Here is a 19,004-nt window from a genome sequence, read left to right as displayed (position 1 = left end):
CGTCACAAACCAACAGGCAACGCCACAAACCATCAGGCATCGCCACAAACCAACAGGCGACGTCACAAACCAACAGGCGACGTCACAAACCATCAGGCGACACAAACCATCAGGCGACGTCACAAACCAACAGGCGACGTCACAAACCATCAGGCGACGTCACAAACCAACAGGCGACGTCACAAACCAACAGGCGACGCCACAAACCATCAGGCGACTCACAAACCATCAGGCGACGTCACAAACCGTCAGGTGACGTCACAAACCATCAGGCGACGTCACAAACCATCAGGTGACATCACGGTGGGTAACGAGTCTCAAACAGCTTCGTACAGGTCATCGTGAACCCACCTCCCCAGAGGCCGACTAACGATGCTCCTTTACTCGTTTCCAGCCCAAACTACATGAAACTGAACCAAAGACGAGCTCAGGGGTGGAGCTTCTGTCCATCAGACATGAGCTGAACTCTCTCTCTGTAAAGTCCTGTTGCTTTAAGCCGGAGGCCGTCGTCATGGACGCTGTAACCTGATAGTAATCAGGGCTTCGCAGGGGGAATACGTGTGAGTGCCTCTACTCAAAACCGTCGGCGGAGCGAGGCCTCGTCAGCTCCCAGGAGCCTCGGCACGGCCACAACTCTGATTTAATCTGCTCATTATCACACGGAAAAACACTGACGAGGTACAACAGCAGGTCTGGGACTCGGTCGTCTGTGGAGCTGCAGGATTTAGAGAATACACAGTTCACCTGTTCGCTGTGTTAATGTTGATCATCAGCATCAGAACATCTTCATACAATAGAGGTGGACATTATTTTCTACATTGTTCTTGATCTTTAATAATTAAAAAGCTTTTATCTCTTTCCTACTTTTATAATCTGATTTCGTTTTGATGATTCTCCCGAACATGACTCCTCATAACATGACCTCTGACCTCTTCTCTATTGAAAGTATGTGTTTTAATTGTATTATAATATAAATACATATAAATTAACATCATTTTAAAATATCCGTTCTGTGCACTGACATTTATATATTCAAGTATTTATTAGTCTTTTGTCGGATTTAAACTTTAAACGTCTAATTTTGTTGAACTGCTTTCCCCCTGTACATTGACAATGAAGGTTTCTATTCTATTCTATTCTGTTCTGTTGTCTGTTCTGTTCTATTCTGTTCTATTCTGTTCTGTTGTTTGGTCGTTTTGTTGATCGGTGACAACAGAACCGTCGAAGTGTAAAGTAAAGTCCTTAGTTTCTAGTTCGTGGACAGTTTGGTTGCATCAGATCTGTTTGTCTGGAGCAACACGTGGAGGAAGTTGAATCGTCTCACATGTGAAGTTATGCTGCAACAACAAGTGATGCCAGGACTCAAAGTGCAAATCAGTCAGAACCACACTCGTTCTTCAAACCACAGCGCCACCTGGAGTTAAAAACAAGGAAGTTCTGTGCACTGGGAAAAGATTTGAGCAGAAAGAGAAACCAGTTTAGTTTAAATGAGAGGGTGAAAATGTGAAAAACCTTTTTGCTTTAGACATTTAGTTTAATTTACTTCAGGAGGAGAACAACAGTTGTGTAACGTTTCCTGTGAAATATCCCAATAATACACAATATAGGTTGTGTGTGAAATAAAATAAATCCGGATGTTTGTGTGTTCAGTGAAGTGAGACACTAAGTTACTGGAATATCTGTTTTAAAACATGAAAATAATGACACAAGTTCAACAAAGTCCTCACATCACAACACAAACAGCACAAAGATTGGTCTGGATTTAAATTTAATACAGTAAATTTTGTTGTTATTATTCACATTATTTATTGTTGTTGTTGTTGTTATTAAGTCACAAAGTGAAATGCACCCATCCCATGTTCAGTTACTAATATATCACATAAGAGTTTCTATTTTTATTATTTCAAAAGGACTCAAACATGAATATAGACTCATCCAGTTGCAGAGCTGCACCGTCACCAGCAGGCGGCGGTAGAGGACCAGGAATGAAGACAGTGAACCTACAGGAAGTCTCCGTTTGTACTGAGCACGCGCAGATCCTGCTGCACGTGTGTGTCAGAGTCCAGTTCCTCACGAGCCTGGAGCAGAATGGTGAGTCCACACGGAACCGGTTCCTGTTTGGGTTCTGTTACAGCTGTGACGTGTGAACCTGAAGGACTCACCTGGACGTGTCCTCCATGTCTCAAAGTTCTCACCTGTGCGTCTCGGACCGGAACAGGAACCAATCTGCTGAATCAGGCTCGTTTGAAATAACTGTCAATAATCAATACATTTGTAGATCTGGATTTTATTTGGGCCGAAACCATTGTGATTCCCACAAAGTCGTTATCTAAGAAATGTGATTTAACCATGAACTTTATTATAAATAAAAAGAAACAACCAAGAATATAGAACTGGAATTAAGAAAATAAACATCTTTCACAAAAAGTATGAACATATGCAAATCTGTTCTGCATCGTTTATATTGTGAAATAAAGGTTTTTATTATTAACGATATAATTTAACTGTGAAAGACCAAAGCAGCCAACTAATAAATCCGATCATCTGTAATCGAGTGTAATTATGTTTCTAATCAAAACTTCTTAAATCGATGCAAAACTATTTTTTATAAAAACTAAAAATACCTTTTTAACGCAACATAAACTGACATATTTTCTGCATTTATTCAAAAAAACAAAAGTCTTCATATCAACGAACACGACGAGGCTCTAATGAGAAGCTGATGTTTACACAGTCTTAAATGTCTTACCCGTAGACAGTGGAGAGCTGAAACTTAGTTTTTTACATTATATTACATATTATTCTTATAATAAAATGTTTACTCCGCTGCTTTATTTTAAATATGGACTTATCATATAAAACATATTTAATAAAAGTCCCACCTTGACAGATATAAATGCTGCTGACATGTGAATCCATCTGTAAAACAATCTGCAGTTTGTGTGATGAATAAAACACGTTTTTAATTCTTTAATGTACATTTTAATGATAATACTTAATATTTACACAAGTTCCGTTCGAGTTGAGGTCCTGAACATGTGATGAAGTTCTGTTACTGTGTGTTTGAGTAAATTGAACTGAAGTGAAACATCCTCCAGCACAGTTTGGATTTTACATCTTTCATGATGAACTCTGTCGTTTGGGGGAAATGTTCAAATACATTTCAAGAAACTAAATCAATTAAGAACTTTAAAATAACGAGATTTATTTTTTATTATTAGTTTCCCACATAATTAAATGTAAAGTTTGCTCCTCCTCTCTGAATATGTTTCTGTTCAAACTGCAGCGGATCAGCGTGAGCTTCATTAATCTCAGGTCACATGACTCCCCCGTAGGGTCAGAGGTCACGGCTGCTGTTTGGTTTAGCACAGTGATCCTGTTAAAGAGCTGAATGGACCACACACACACACACACACACACACACACACACACACACACACACACACACACACCCACACACACACACACACACACACACACACACACACACACACACACACACACACTCGGTCACTTAAGAGATTCATGGTAAATAATCACCTTCTTTTTCTCTCTCATTCATCTAATTTCATTCATGTTTTTTCATATTATTTATATTTCAGCAGTAAAAAAATCTTTTTTAAATGGTTGAGAAAAGGTTAAATAGTTTAAAAATATAAAGACAAACAAATAAAACACAAAGAAACAAACCATCTCTGTCTATTTCCCAGAGTTCAGCTGGAGGGGGCTCGGCCCTGCGGGTGCACGCCGTGCGGTTCGGCCCGGGTCAGGAGCTGCTGGGGTCTCTGCAGACGTTCGTGCAGGAGCGGCGACTGCGAGCGCCGTTCATCATCACCTGCGTGGGCAGCGTCACCAAGGCAACGCTCCGGCTGGCCAACGCCACGGCGACAAACACAAATGAGGTCGTGAAGTCCAGGTTCATCTGTTCCCACCTTGTGTGTTTTCTGTTTAGTTTTTGCTCTGCATCTTTAAACATGTGTGAAAGTATCAACCTGCAACAGACGCCTGTAAAACTCGTATTCATGATAACCCCTGAAGATATTATCATAGATTAGAGTGTTCAAAATATTGTTTCATCATTTGAACATAAGAATATTAAGGGATTCCTGCTGTTTACTACAACCTGTGGATCATGTACATTACATCACTTCCCATGAAGTATTATTATACTCTCAATCCACTTTTGCATTATTCCGGTTTGTTGTACTCTCATCGGATCCACGGCCTGATAAGATACTATGTTGTACTGTGTAATGTGTTTGAGTACTTAACGTGTTGTGTACTTATATCTTCTGTCTGCTGACATGTTCACACCCTGGATCAGTGACAATCGGATCAATCCAGGTTGTGTATGTGTTAACGTTGTGCCGACCTGCTGTGACACTGACTCTTCCCTCAGATGATCCACCTGAGCGGTCGGTACGAGATCGTCTCCCTGGTCGGCACCGTGAACCCAGAGGCCCACCTCCACATCTGCCTGTCGGACGCGGAGGGCAGGACCGTCGGGGGTCACGTGCTGGGGGGTCTGGAGGTGTTCACCACGGCCGAGGTGGTCGTCGGGGAGGCGCTGGACCTGCAGTTCACCAGAGAGATGGACGTGCACACGGGTTTCCCCGAGCTCGTGGTGCAGCCGCGGCCGCAGGCGGAGAAATGACCTCCGGGACGGTTCTGTTCCAGATGCTGTGGAAGCAACGAGAGCTGAAGGAGTGAAACACAATCATTCGGCCCAAGGTGATTCCTTCTGTGTTAAATAATCTGAGGTTCTGATCGAAGGTTATATGCTGTGATTGATTTCAGACCTGTAAACGAACACTGAAGAATAAACTCCCGCTCGTCTGTCGCCTCGTAGCTTGGCTGCTCATTGAGCATCATCGCACACGTCTGCATTTATAAACACAATGTTTGTGTGTGAGTTTATTCAGTGTTGAAGCTGAAGATGAACCTTTCTTGATGATGACAACACATTAAATGGAACATGGAGCACGACGCCTCCACTTACTGCTTCAGATTTAGATTCAAACACTTTAGCAGCCATTTAGAATTTGGACCAACACACGTTCCCTTTGAGAAGCCACGTTGTTATTGGTTGTTTTAGAGACATCGTACGTTTTGAGTGATGACAACACACAAACAGGCTGCATCCACGCTGATCACGTTTAGTTTTAAAACGCATCGCTTCACACCTGCCGTCCTTAAAACGCACACATGAGCAGAACCTGGCGTCAACCTTCGCTTCGTCTCTTTACGTTTCTGTCGGGTGACACGTTACGAGAGAGAAAACACGACATCATCCTCGACTCCCGGTGGTGAATGAGGACGTTGCGAGGTCTGCTGGTAAATTCAACGTACAGAAGGCTAGCTGTTATTCACGTGATGATGACCGCGTACGCATGTTTACCCGAACACGTGGAGTGAGTTGTCAGGTGTGTGAGTGAGAACGAGGAGGATTGTGATACGGAGCTGAAACGGTGTGGACGAAGCTTTAAGAAACCACATCTTCATCATGCAGCCTCCACACACACACACACACACACACACACACACACACACACACACACACACACACACACACAGATCTCACAGCCAATAGCAGCGTCTCTGCGGGGGGGGCAGCTTTCTGCTAATTGATGTTAAACTGAGCCGCAGCCTTTCAGAGCCTCTGACCCCCGGTGGTGACGAGACAAAGCTGCAGCTCCTCTCAGGGATTAACCGTGACCGTGATGAAGAAAGGGAGGCCTCAGGGCGAGGAAGAGGAGGAGAGAGGGGCGTGGCCACAGCCTTTAGTGAGAGTGTGTTTACAGCCGGGTTGTGTTCGTCACCTGGACGACGTCACGTCACTCAGAGGTTTCACTGCCTTAAAGACGGTTCATGATCATTTATTCACTTTCAATGAAATCTTCTCTCCGGCTTTTTCTTTTTCATTCGTTCATTAGTTTTGTGCTGGTGTCGTACGTTGAATCCACAGCAGCACGTTTTAATATGTAAAAACTCAAAGTATCTCCCTACAGACAGGACGCAACACAACAACAACACAACCAGAGCAACACAGCCAGAGCAACACAACACAACAACAACACAACCAGAGCAACATAACCAAAACAACACAACCACAACCAGAGCAACACAGCCACAACAACACAACCAGAGCATCATAACCAGAGCAACACAACCACAAACAGAGCAACACAGCCAGAGCAACACAGCCAGAGCAACACAACCAGAGCATCACAGCCAGAGCAACACAACCACAACAACACAACCAGAGCAACATAACCAAAACAACACAACCACAACCAGAGCAACACAGCCAGAGCAACACAACCACAGCAACACAACCAGAGCAACATAACCAAAACAACACAACCACAACCAGAGCAACACAGCCAGAGCCACACAACCAGAGCAACATAACCAAAACAACACAACCACAACCAGAGCAACACAGCCAGAGCAACACAACCACACAACCAGAACAACATAACCAAAACAACACAACCACAACCAGAGCAACACAACCAGAGCCACACAACCACAACAACACAACCAGAGCAACATAACCAGAGCAACACAACCACAAACAGAGCAACACAACCAGAGCCACACAACCAGAGCAACACAACCAGAACAACACAACCACAACCACAACCAAAACCAGAGCAACACAACCAGAACCACACAACCAGAGCAACACAACCACAACCAGAGCAACACAACCAGAACCACACAACCAGAGCAACACAACCACAACCAGAACAACACAACCAGAACAACACAACCACAACCAGAACCAGAGCAACACAACCAGAACCACACAACCAGAGCAACACAACCACAACCAGAGCAACACAACCAGAACAACACCACCACAACCACAACCAGAGCAACACAACCAGAACCACACAACCAGAGCAACACAACCACAACACAACCCCAACCACACAACCAGAGCAACACAACCACAACCACACAACCACAACAACACAACCACAACCACAACCAGAGCCACACAACCAGAACAACACAACCAGAACCACAGAACCAGACCAACACAACGACAACGACAACGACACAACCACAACCAGAACCACAGAACCAGAGCAACACAACCAGACCAACCCAACCACAACTACAACGACACAACCAGAGCCACACAACCGTGTGTACAGTAACAGAGCGACGTGTCCCTCAGCACAGCGATGTGTTGCTCACAGTTTGTGTTGCCTCCAGGAGGACGAGGCCACACGACAGCGGGGCAGCCGGACACATTAAAGCTGAGCTACAAAGCGACCCCGCTGCAGCTTTGTGCTTTTGTGTTGTTGTGTTGACGCAGCATGGTGGCCGAGAAGCGTTGGTGGTCTGCCCCAGTGCCCCCTGGGAGACAGTTTTAGACGCCAACTAAAGCCGCTCAGTTCTCTTTGCTGACAAATTAGAAGGCGACGCAGCGGCACAGAGCGCATGTTCTGGATTTGAAACGCAGCTTTTGATCTAAAGTCTGTTCTCGATCCTCATCTTTCTTCTTCTTCTCTTTAAATGGTGCATTTGTGACGCGGAGGTGATTAAACCGTGTTCAGTCTTGTTTTTCCTGTGCTTACATGCACTTGTTAGATTTTCACAGGGAAATGTGAGTTGTCCGTATTTGAAATGTCGAATAACGAATAACATGTAGAAGTAGCGTTTGTTGTTTATTAATGTTCCACAGCAGCGTTTGCAGTCGGCCTCCTGCTGTGAGGCACCAATTACATCTCACTGTGATGCTCCAGCTCGACAAAGACTTTAATCTCTGCTCAGTGCGGCCGAGTTCACACAGCTCGTCCCTGCTCGGATTTATCATCATGGACAAATAGAAATTACCAGGAACACAATGATTTGATTTAATATCCCGAGATACAGATTTATCTCCAGATTCTTCCTGAATTAACCTAATTTTTCTTCTTTCTTAGATTTGATCTGATGCTGAAAAAAACACAATGATTCTGAGAAAGTTTCCAATCAAAGTAACTTTTTGGTGGATTTTTTATAGCCACAGTTTCTCTAATTTTACCCTCCAGCTACAGGTAGTAACCAGGCCCTTCCAGGTAATAACCCCACCCCTACAGGTAGTAACCAGGCCCTTCCAGGTAATAACCCTCCCCTACAGGTAGTAATCAGGCCCTTCCAGGTAATAACCTCCCCTACAGGTAGTAACCAGGCCCTTCAGGTAATAACCCTCCCCCTACAGGTAGTAACCAGGCCCTTCCAGGTAATAACCCTCCCCTACAGGTAGTAACCAGGCCCTTCCAGGTAATAACCCTCCCCCTACAGGTAGTAACAGGCCCTTCCAGGTGATAACCCTCCCCCTACAGGTAATAACCAGGCCCTTCCAGGTGATAACCTCCTACAGGTAGTACCTTCAGACCTCCACAGGAATAACAGGCCTCAGGTAATAACCTCCCTACAGGTGAACCATACGTAACAGGCCCTTCCAGGTGATAACCCTCCCCTACAGGTAGTAACAGGCCCTTCCAGGTGATAACCTCCCTACAGGTAGTAACCAGGCCCTTCCAGGTAATAACCCTCCCCTACAGGTAGTAACAGGCCCTTCCAGGTAATAACCCTCCCCCTACAGGTAGTAACAGGCCCTTCCAGGTGATAACCCTCCCCCTACAGGTAGTAACAGGCCCTTCCAGGTGATAACCCTCCCCCTGCAGCTCCATCAGGTGCTCCTGTGCTCAGGTGAACCTCGTCCTCCTGCAGCAGTGGTTTCTGAGCGAGGAGCAGAGAAGCTGGTGAGGAGGCTCGATGGAGATTCTTAGAATCTGCTCTTTTTCTCATTAGTGATTTTCCCTGTGGCCCTTTCATCCCTCGGCTGTATCATGTGTTTGAGTAATGAGTCGTGTGAGCTGCTGTGGCTCAGCCGCCCCCTCTCGCCTCACTTCTAACGACACCAGCCCAGGTCATTTGGAAGACGCCTGCTCCTGTTTGGGGAAACAAGCGACGCCACAGTGGCGGTCGCAGGCCCGTGCATGCAGCCCGGGCCCCCGCCCCCCCCCACCGGCCCCGCAGCGCCCGATCAAGCAGCTTTCATGTGGCAGCAGAAGATCTCCCAGGCTAATGACACGGAGCTGTGTTTGACTGTCACAGCGTGAGGCGGAGGACGAGACACAGATCAAAACATCAGAGCCGTCACTGCAGAGGAAGTTATCACAAGTTTGGAGACTTTGTTTCCTACACACACACAGACAGACACACACACACAGACACACACACACACACACACACATTTTACATTGTTCAGAAAGTCAACAACAACAACACCAACAATGCATCTGATTCAGAAAGTTTCTCCTCAGAGGACGAACACAAACTGAAGAGTCCTGCAGTCACAGACCGGAGGTCGTCTGTGACACAGTGAAGAGGCCCGTGATGAAGACGAGGAGAATTTCACTGTTGAGACAGATGAATGCATCTCATGCTTAAGTGCACTCCGTGTTTCTGCGACACAATGAGTGCACAATAAGTCCAGGTTTTATTATCAGACCGCGCTGCAGCTGAGGGTTGTTAGTGGACTTTTTGAATGAGGAGGATAAACGTGCCACGACCACGTCTTCTCTTTGCCTTTGGTACAAGACATCACGAGGCTGGAAACTGGAATTAGAAGAGGGTCGAGGATCAATGATCTGATAATGTGCCTGTTGAATATAATCTGAATATGTTATTTTGAGATTTGTTAAGATTGCTTTAAACATATCTGCAGATCCGTTAGTTTAGTTCTGCCTCCTCTGCCTTGTTCTGACTCTAACTTATGAAAATTAAATAATAATAAAAGACAATCTTCTCCCCCTCTTAAGTAAAAAAAGATCCTCTGGGGGGCCTCCAACTGCTGCTTTTCACCACCAGGGGGCAGCATGTGTCAGGAATTCTGACAGAGGAGGAGGAAGAGGAGGATTTCATGTCTGTTCTGAATAAATCACATTTCAGGAAACACAATCTACAAATAATCAAAATCATCAAAATGAACAATATATATATTATGCATATATTTAAATATATTCTAAAACCAAAGATTCACAGCTTTCTTTTCCTCTCAGGAAATATATATATATATATTCTAAACAGGCAGATATAATTTGGCTTTAATAAGCACAACCACAGCAGAATGAGATATTGACAAAAAGGTGCATTCATAACAGAACTTCTCCAGTGTGCTTCTCTCCCTCCGCTTTATTGTGTTTCCTCGGCTGAAACTGATTTTAAACCGTCGAGCTCATAAGGTCCTGAAATTAAATTGATTCTTCATTCATGAAAATAACTAAATCCTTGTGGTATCTGGAGGAGGAGAACCTGGGTTGATTTATCGAGTTGATGTGGGACCACTAAGCCTGACTGTGTTTGTTAGGTTAGGTTCAGCCGGACAGGTGAAAGATATCCTGGGTATGTTGACCTTCGTCGTACCGGATCTTTAGATGGAGACGCAGGTGAACCGGTTCTGCAGGAACCATTTAGTTTCTTGAAAAATGTTCCTGGGACTAAAGGTTTCAGGTGCGTTTGGTGTAAACTCAGCTGTCGACTATAAACCAACACTTCCAAGCTAATGGATGCTAACAGCGCTACATGGCCACACACGCTCGACTGTTTCCCGCTGATGGTTCTGATCTTTGACTGCAGGGGGCAGCACTAACACTTTCCAACAAACAGCAGAATGTTTTTCACTTCGACAGCAAAATGATTTGAAATGTTTGTATAACATAAACTCAGCGTCTGCGTCGGCTCGTCTGCAGCCGATAAAAGCTCCCGTTTTAAAACGTGTGGTGAACTTCCATTAACGATAATTGAGTCCCACTCCAGTGAGGAGGGGGAGGAGGGGGTGTGTTGTTATTGAAATGGCTTCTCCTCTAATGTGCAGGTAAGGACCCCTCACTGCTGCATCTCACCAGGCCCGGGCTGCGTCTCGCTCCAAAGTGAGAACCTTAATTGAGACAAATTTAGCTCAATTAACCCACTTTACCTCTGACGAGTGTTTCGGAGCGTCCGAGCTGCGGAGCGGCCTTTTCAATTAGTCGCACGAGCAGATTCACCACTGATCCTGTTATTGTTTGGGTCTGGAGCCTGAATGTCCATAATGGAGATCAATGACATTTCTACTCTTTTAGAAACATCAGCAAACAAACAGACGGATGAATAAATAAACACATAAATCTTTGGATGAGCCTGAAATCTGTAAATAGGGAAGTTGGCGTTTGATTGAATGGTGAAATAATGTGAGATTCAAAGGGGAAATGAGTGTTTTACGTCACTTCATTGGTTAATAAACAATTTTTTTAGTTTTTAGCACAGTCTTCTTTGAGTGTATTTCCAAACTTATTGCTCATCTAGTTATTTATTTAAGGTTATGACTTCGTCCTGATGACCCAAACAGCCAAAAGCTAAATGGCACCAATGCCCCGGCCCCCTCAGGTCCCTGGAATCATTTCCACACACACGTATCACAGTGTTTGGTCCAATTCGGCCAAAAGGCAGAACAAATGAGTAGTAAAATGTGTGTTTCACTGGAGGGATGAAGAACTGGAACGCAGCAGGTTTTTATTCCCGCAGCACAATGAGCAGAATCCGACTCAAAGAGGCAGAGATGTGAAGACATTCTGCGGCTGCCGAGGACACATCACTACCTTGGAGACACAAATTGCTGCATTATATCATGTGCATTCCTGCTGAGCTTTTCATGTGCAGGCTGAAGGGATCAGCTAATGAAAGGCGCGAGGAGGAAGCAGCGCTAACGCGTTTAGGCCGTGTCTTTGTTAGCATGAAACTACAGTAGAGTTTGAATTGATCACGACGGGAAGGAGATTCCTTTTTTCTTCACGTGAAGATTCTCTCTCTTATTAAACCTGCTTTAATCACATGATCGTACGTCATGTGTTCATTTAACCCACGAAGACGCAAATCAACCCCCGGATCAGATTCTGTGGTCAGAGACTGAATGAGGTTAAAAATAGTTTAAATTAATCAAGAGAATCATCGTCTTTGTGTGAAATTCATCTTATTCCTGCATTGAGATTCTGTTTTATCAATGTATTTGTCTGGTTGTTTTATTATCTATCTATCTATCTATCTATCTATCTATCGCTCTCCCTCTCTCTCTCTCTATCTATCATTGTGATTATTTTCTGCATCATCGTCTCATGATTGATTCATTGTAATGAATCATGTCACTGAAACAGGAAGTTAAACTGGTTCCTGCTGTAAACATTATAAAAACAAAGCTGCAGAAATCATTTTAAACCTATTTCACAATAGTTCCAACGTGTTTCTCACTGGTTCCGTTGTAAATTATACAAAACACTGATGTTCAGCTGAAGCATCTGAAGCTGCAGGAATGAGACAAATAACAAAGCATGGAGAACACACACACACACACACACACACACTGCTGTCTTTCTGACTGGTTATAACGGTGACGATCCACCAGGTGAGGGCGCTCTCCCTCTTCAACTCCTCTGCACATTCAGGAAAAGTCCAGTCAGAGACTCATCATCTCAGTCACAGACAGAAAAAGACTCAACCTTCATGTTTTCATCTGATTTCATCTTGTTTGATGAAATGAAAACTGTTTCTGCTTCAAATCCTGAGACGTTAAACTCAAACTTTCAGCGTGAAAATCTGCTCAAAGACTAGTGTCTGTCTGTCTGTCTGTCTGTCTGTCTCTGTCTGTGTCTGTGTGTGTGTGTCTGTGTCTGTGTCTGTCTCTGTCTCTGTCTGTGTCTGTGTGTGTGTGTGTGTGTGTGTGTGTGTTTTAATGCCACGTTCCCAGAGCTCTAACTCCGCTGTGTGTGGGATATTTCAGCTCGTGGGAGGTTGGAGTCGGAGCTTTTTCACGTCTGTGATTTGCATCTGATTTCCCTTCATCTCCTCAGTTTCTCTCCACAAACACTGAAATGTCGGCTCCATTCTATCACCTGCAGCTCCAGCGTAAATGTTTATGGAAATGGCCCCGTCGGAGCGGGCCAAGTGTTTTCCATCAGTGGCTCTTTGCAGTAATAACACTGCAGTGTTGGTGTCAGATCCAGCCTGCATGAAGAGGGGAGGCTAATGCCCCCCCACCACCACCCCTGCTGAATAAAGCAGCGAGGAGCGGAGGGGGAAAAAAATCTAATTCACCTTAAACGTGGCGCTGCAGGGTGGGAAGTGAGAGGGCATCTGTTCGCTGACGTTCTCCATTAAAGGAACATTATGTCAGATCAGATGTTGATGATGGAGATTGAAACACGAGACGATTACAGGACGAGGATGAAAACATCACACACTCAGTGGTTTAGTGTTCAAAACAGCATTTAACAAAGGAGACAATAATGACAACAAATAACTATAATAGAAATCCTGTGATCATTTCAAAAAAGAAAACAAGAAGTTATTATTATTAAATGTGTGAAATGATAATACTGGGATCATCACCAGCTAATCAATGATGCATTGTTTTATCTGTGTCTGTTGTTTATTATATTATAAGTTGCACTGTGTAAAGTAACCTATTTTAGTTTAACCTCTTAGCTGCTTTAATATCACAACATTTTAAATCAAAATAATATTTATTACAACCATAGTCCTCAATGTCACAAATTATCAGTCTAGAATACAAGTTACTTCATATTTCAAGATCCCACAGGAATAGGAGAAAGAAATATTAACAGAAACGAAGATAGATATAATATAGGGGCCATTAAAATCCAGATTCAGCAAATCCAGATTCAGAGGAAATGGGAAAGTGCAGGTGAACAAAAATCTTTTATTAAGCATGTTTCTGATTATTTTTCCAATGAAACAAATACATTGTTTATCTTTATTTTGGGAATTTCTATTGTAATTTTAGGTAAGTGTGTAGTTTTTTTGCTGCCTGCAGTTCCCGCTCCTCGCCGCTGGGATCGCTGTGGGTCCAACCGGTTCTCTATGAAGTGCGTAGGGAAAAAATCCAACATGAACCGGAAGGAGAACACAACGGCCATGAGCAGGAGCATGTAGCTGCTGCGTTGCACCAGAAAACAACAAGTATCGTGTTTTAACTGAGCTATTTTAACTGTTTCGTACGAGTTAATGTTTTTATAAGCTGTCGGCTCACAGATTCTTCACGTGAAATGGGAGTCCCGGCGTTTTTCAGATGGCTGAGCCGGAAATACGCGTCGATCATTGTTCACTGTGTGGAGGAGAAGGTACGTGTTAGCGTGTTAGCATGTGAGCTAGCAGCACAGCGCGTCCCCCCGCTGAATTAAAGCTGCTGTGTTTCACGGTTTGAATCGTTCAGCTCCGGTGGTTTTGTTTCTCTGGTTCCTGACGCCGATTCGTCTGCGACTCGTTTCGCGTTGAGGTTTCTGCTTCGTCGCCAGTTCGCTCCGGGAGAACCAGCGGAAGTGTGCGGACTTCACCGTGTAAACAAATCCGCTCCAAACTTCTCACCCTCACGTGCACCGACTGAGGACCGAGTACCGTTTTGTATTTAAGTGTATTGTTTAAACACCGGAAGCCCTACTCTTATTGTACTAGTTTCTACTGTAGTCCAGTTGATTCAGTATTTACTCTGCATTTCACATCCACAGATGTTTGTTGTGTTTCTGTGGTGATGGTGGTGGGGAGAGGGGGGGTGTTGTGTGTTTGTTTCTTGTAACGTGTTATTCTGTGATTGCAATTTCCAAACTACTGCCTTGTGTTGAATCTTGAATCTTAACACAACCTGCGTGTTGTCAGAACCGAACCAGACTTCCCACTTCCTGTGAATCCTCAGAGTAAGAGCAGTGTTGTGTTTCCGGTGCTGATGGGAAGTAAAGACCGGTTCAGGTCACGTCGCACAAAACATGTTGGTAAAGTGCGACGTAGGATTTTAGCGGGAAAAAAGCGTCAGCAGCTGCCACGTGTGTTCAGTGATTTACTGATGATGCTGTGTCTGGTGGCAGCAATTCATAATTCAACCGTTTATTAATTGGCTACATACATTTTCAATTTACCCACAGAGCAGGATGATATCTTCAAGCCGTCCACACTTTTAACTGGTCCAATTAGTTTGGGCTGGACAATATGGTCAATTATTATTATTATATCAAGATAAACATGTATATCTTTGTTACATTATTCTTTTCAATCTGTTTAAAGATTTTAAACGCTCTATGAACAGAGACTGACAAACGCACAATTAACAAACTGGTCATGAGTCAAAGTGAATCAAGTTCCAGTTGTTTACCGACTTTGAGAACTTATTATTTCAGAGAAAAGCCCATTGTGGCTGAAAAGTGAGTACATTTGTGAGTTCTGTTTTTTGCCTCCACAGGGGAAAGAATGTAACGGCGTCCGTATTCCTGTGGACACGACCAAGCCCAACCCCAATGAGGTGGAATTTGACAACTTGTACTTGGACATGAACGGGATCATTCACCCATGTACACATCCAGAAGACAAGTAAGCCCGTTATTCAAATCAGGGCATGTATGGAGAACTAGAGCCCAGTGGATGTGGATTTTGGCGGGGTAGATACAGATATTATAATATAGTAAATACAAATTTCGATATTTTAACAGACCTGCTCCCAAAAATGAAGATGAGATGATGGTCGCCATTTTCGAGTACATCGACCGCCTGTTTAATATCGTGCGGCCCCGGAGAGTTCTTTACATGGCCATCGATGGAGTGGTGAGTAACTTTCAGGACCACAAACTTGCCGTTTGAATTATGACTCCTTCTCATATGAAACATCTGCCAGACACTCATCTTCCCCAATAAATGAAGAAAAATCAGATTTTATCTTTGTTAATAAAGAGGAAACGTATGAAAAGCTTTACAGGAACATTGCGTTGATGTCTTTGAATCTCACCAGGCTCCACGTGCCAAAATGAACCAGCAGCGCTCTCGGCGTTTCCGTGCCTCCAAAGAAGGAGTGGAGTTGACCGATGAGAAGAATCGCATGAGGGAGGAGATCATCGAGAGAGGTGTGTGTTTTTACATCTTTCAGCATGTCCTTCACATTATATTGTGAATACAAACTTTGTTATTTTTGGGTTCGTTGGGAGCTTGTAACAGATCCAGGCTTTGAAAACACAATAATTATAAAATGTTTTCTATTTATCTTTATTCTCATTGTCACCTAACTTGATTTTTTGTATTGCTCCTCCTCAGGTGGTTATCTTCCAGCTGAGGAGATTAAGGAGAGATTTGACAGCAACTGCATCACCCCAGTAAGTTTACAAACAAAATTTGAACACGTAAATTTGGTTAATTTTTTAGCTATTTATCTGTACATGTAAGAACAAAATCGCCGAACTTCTCTGTGAAGAACTTATGGAATTCTTTCTTCTTTCCCTAGGGAACAGAGTTCATGGACAACCTGGCGCAGTGTCTCCGATACTACGTCGCAGACAGACTCAGCAATGATCCAGGATGGAAGAACGTCACAGTGAGTGAAACGGCCGACTCCTAACCCCATCTCAGACACAGACAGAAACATTACGAGTAGTTTCTTGTTGTTTTTCAAGAATTTTCTAAATAAAACAGGTGATCAGAAGATATAGAAATAAGTTCCATTGTTTAACTTGATGATATGTTTTAGTCTGGAGCTGTTGACATGTTGGACCCTGGTTCGGTGTTGGTGTAGAAAGTCATTGTCTGTTTCTGCTGCAGGTCATCTTGTCTGATGCCAGTGTTCCAGGTGAAGGTGAACACAAGATTATGGACTACATCAGGAAACAGAGAGGTACGGCGTATTAAAGCACATGTAATGTAGCAGCACACACACACACACTGTCAGAAACATCATTAACTAATGTTTGTGATTCACTTTTACAGCTCAACCCCACCACGACCCCAACACACACCACTGCCTGTGTGGAGCTGATGGTGAGACTTAAAATCCACCGTCTGAAATGTAGAACAAGAGGAAATAAGACAAATTTAACCCAGTGTTTTCAAAGACAGAAGTAAACTGGTCTCATTGTTCATTACTACTTAAAAAGCTACGTCTTTTTCCCATGTTGTCACTGATCAGCTGACCTGATTATGTTGGGCCTGGCCACACACGAGCCAAACTTCACCATCATCAGAGAGGAGTTCAAACCCAACAAGCCGCGGCCCTGTGCACTCTGCAATCAGATGGGACACGAAATCAAAGACTGTCAGGGGGCGGCCAGAGAGAAACAGGGACAGGTAAGGATTCAGACGTGTGGGACTGGTGCATCTTAACCTATACTACACACACACACACATGTATACAGTCAGAACAAAGAGTAAGTGTATGAATCATTTCCTCTTTCAGCACGATGAGTTCGCTGACACTATGCCGACGTCTGAGCAGGAGTTCATCTTCATCAGACTGTGTGTGCTGCGGGAGGTTGGTTCACTTGTTTATGTTCCTTTGTGAATCTTCTTATCTCATTAAGTAAATGAGCAGCTGTTTGTCATGTTGCTTAATCCAGAACCAAAATCTAAAACTTAGTTCATTTCCCTCCTTTCCTGTTTTCAGTACCTCGCCAGAGAGCTGACCATGGCCAGCCTGCCATTTCCCTTCGACTTTGAGAGGAGCGTCGACGACTGGGTTTTCATGTGCTTCTTTGTTGGTAACGACTTTCTGCCTCATCTGCCGTCCTTAGAAATCAGGTGAGCTTCAGGATTCTTTGTGCCGATTAGTTTGAATGTTGGAAAACGTGGAAGCAGTTATGTCAGTTGGTTGAGACCGATCTAAAATTAATACTATTAGTTTAAAACATTCATTCTTTTAACAGCAGAAAGGAAGGTCTCTACCTCAGCGTGTTGTATGTTCACAGTGGTGGCATTACGTTTTGCTCTGTGCAGTGAAAAAATGCAGAGTTGCTGGAGAAGAACATAGAAAAATGTTAATATCTCAAAAACAAAAAAATGCGCATTTAAATATCTCATTGAGCGTAAAGAAAAAATTTGAGAATGTTTCCATGTTCAGAAATCTTTTGGATCAATGTTTCTTGTGTTTATTGATGTCACACGTGTGAATTTATTGAATTTTGGTTTATTTATAACACAATTTCAGTACTTTTATCATTTATTATGGCTTATTGACTTACAGAACGTTTTAGCTGAGGTTCTACAGATAATAGTGATGTGAAGGATTTTCAGATTCTTAAAGAAATGACATCACAGGAAGAAAAACTACCAACATAGTCACTGGAGGAACATTTCTATGGCAGCTCTGTGTTTGAAATGCAAGAACTCTTAAGTAGTGGGGTGTAATAAATCTACTTCTGCAGCTACAGGTTTTTTTTCCTCTGTTATCTGAATTCTTCCAGCTGCAGAAGCTGCAGCTTTCTTTTAGCAGGTTAGCAGGTTAATTGCAGGACGGTTGTGTTGCTTTAGACAGTGCAGGTGTTTTCTCTACTGTCTATAGAAGACGGCTTGATTACTCACTTTCACTGTAATCCCTCCACCACTTCACTCTAACCTCCGACACCGATCAGCCTGAAGTCCGGCGGAGAGGGTCAGGCTCTCGTTGTTCCGTTTCACCTCGTCTTTATTTGCAAAAAGATGAAATGTTGGGTGATTACCTGCCGGTGATGCCGCCACATTTCTTGCTGCTGTTGAAGATAAATTGCTGTTTGGTTTCAGCTCAATTTTCCTATCCTGATTAACCATTTCAATCTACACTGAATGACTTGAATTGTCCACTGTGTTACAGGGAGGGAGCAATAGATCGGCTGGTCGGCATCTACAAAGACGTTGTGCAAAAAACAGGAGTGAGTACCATCGCTATTCTGAGCTCTGCAAACAACAGGCAGAACAGAAACTGCACAAAGAGAAACGTAGGCCACCGCTGAACTTATTTATTTTGTAGGGCTACCTGACGGAGAACGGCTATGTCAAGCTGGACCGAGTAGAGCTGATCATGCAGGCGGTGGGCGTTGCCGAGGACAACATCTTCAAGAAGCGCAAAGAGGACGATGTGAGTTCTGCTGGCTGCAGCTCGGCTGATTCACCAGAGTCCAGATAAAGAATGAAAATGTCTTTGTATCACACACACAATCATATGA

At 43.7% G+C, this 19,004-nt stretch overlaps 2 protein-coding genes across 7 annotated transcripts in view; both read left to right on the top strand.

The window, feature by feature from the left end:
• Positions 1 to 1,986: 1,986 nt before the first annotated feature.
• On the top strand, positions 1,987 to 4,840 carry LOC118099420 (bifunctional protein GlmU). The gene is made up of 3 exons (XM_035144033.2): positions 1,987 to 2,091; positions 3,711 to 3,902; positions 4,400 to 4,840. Exons 1-3 carry the CDS (start codon positions 2,089 to 2,091, stop codon positions 4,652 to 4,654), a joined length of 450 nt encoding a protein of 149 aa, XP_034999924.1. The 5' UTR covers positions 1,987 to 2,088; the 3' UTR covers positions 4,655 to 4,840.
• Positions 4,841 to 13,940: 9,100 nt separating this feature from the next.
• The window catches only part of xrn2 (5'-3' exoribonuclease 2), a 27,817-nt gene continuing 22,753 nt past the window's right edge, over positions 13,941 to 19,004 (top strand). For all 6 annotated transcript variants that reach the window (XM_035144073.2, XM_035144072.2, XM_035144070.2 and 3 more), the window contains exons 1-13: positions 13,941 to 14,180; positions 15,290 to 15,417; positions 15,537 to 15,648; positions 15,833 to 15,944; positions 16,132 to 16,190; positions 16,319 to 16,408; positions 16,633 to 16,705; positions 16,798 to 16,848; positions 16,997 to 17,154; positions 17,264 to 17,338; positions 17,471 to 17,604; positions 18,653 to 18,710; positions 18,809 to 18,916. In XM_035144073.2, coding sequence (XP_034999964.2) covers positions 14,106 to 14,180; positions 15,290 to 15,417; positions 15,537 to 15,648; positions 15,833 to 15,944; positions 16,132 to 16,190; positions 16,319 to 16,408; positions 16,633 to 16,705; positions 16,798 to 16,848; positions 16,997 to 17,154; positions 17,264 to 17,338; positions 17,471 to 17,604; positions 18,653 to 18,710; positions 18,809 to 18,916 — 1,233 coding nt within the window. In that variant the 5' untranslated portion in view covers positions 13,941 to 14,105. The remainder of the gene's footprint in view (positions 14,181 to 15,289; positions 15,418 to 15,536; positions 15,649 to 15,832; positions 15,945 to 16,131; positions 16,191 to 16,318; positions 16,409 to 16,632; positions 16,706 to 16,797; positions 16,849 to 16,996; positions 17,155 to 17,263; positions 17,339 to 17,470; positions 17,605 to 18,652; positions 18,711 to 18,808; positions 18,917 to 19,004) is intronic.

This window comes from Hippoglossus stenolepis, chromosome 20 (assembly GCF_022539355.2).
Source record: "Hippoglossus stenolepis isolate QCI-W04-F060 chromosome 20, HSTE1.2, whole genome shotgun sequence".
NCBI lineage: Eukaryota > Metazoa > Chordata > Actinopteri > Pleuronectiformes > Pleuronectidae > Hippoglossus > Hippoglossus stenolepis.
The sequence above is the reverse complement of the archived record's forward strand: the minus strand, read 5'-3'. Positions and strand labels throughout refer to the sequence as shown.

Bases quoted from the DNA above. Each gene is read 5' to 3' on its own strand.
- LOC118099420 (XM_035144033.2), top strand. The intron at 3,903-4,399 runs GTCGTGAAGTCC...CTCTTCCCTCAG, and splicing joins CGGCGACAAACACAAATGAG to ATGATCCACCTGAGCGGTCG.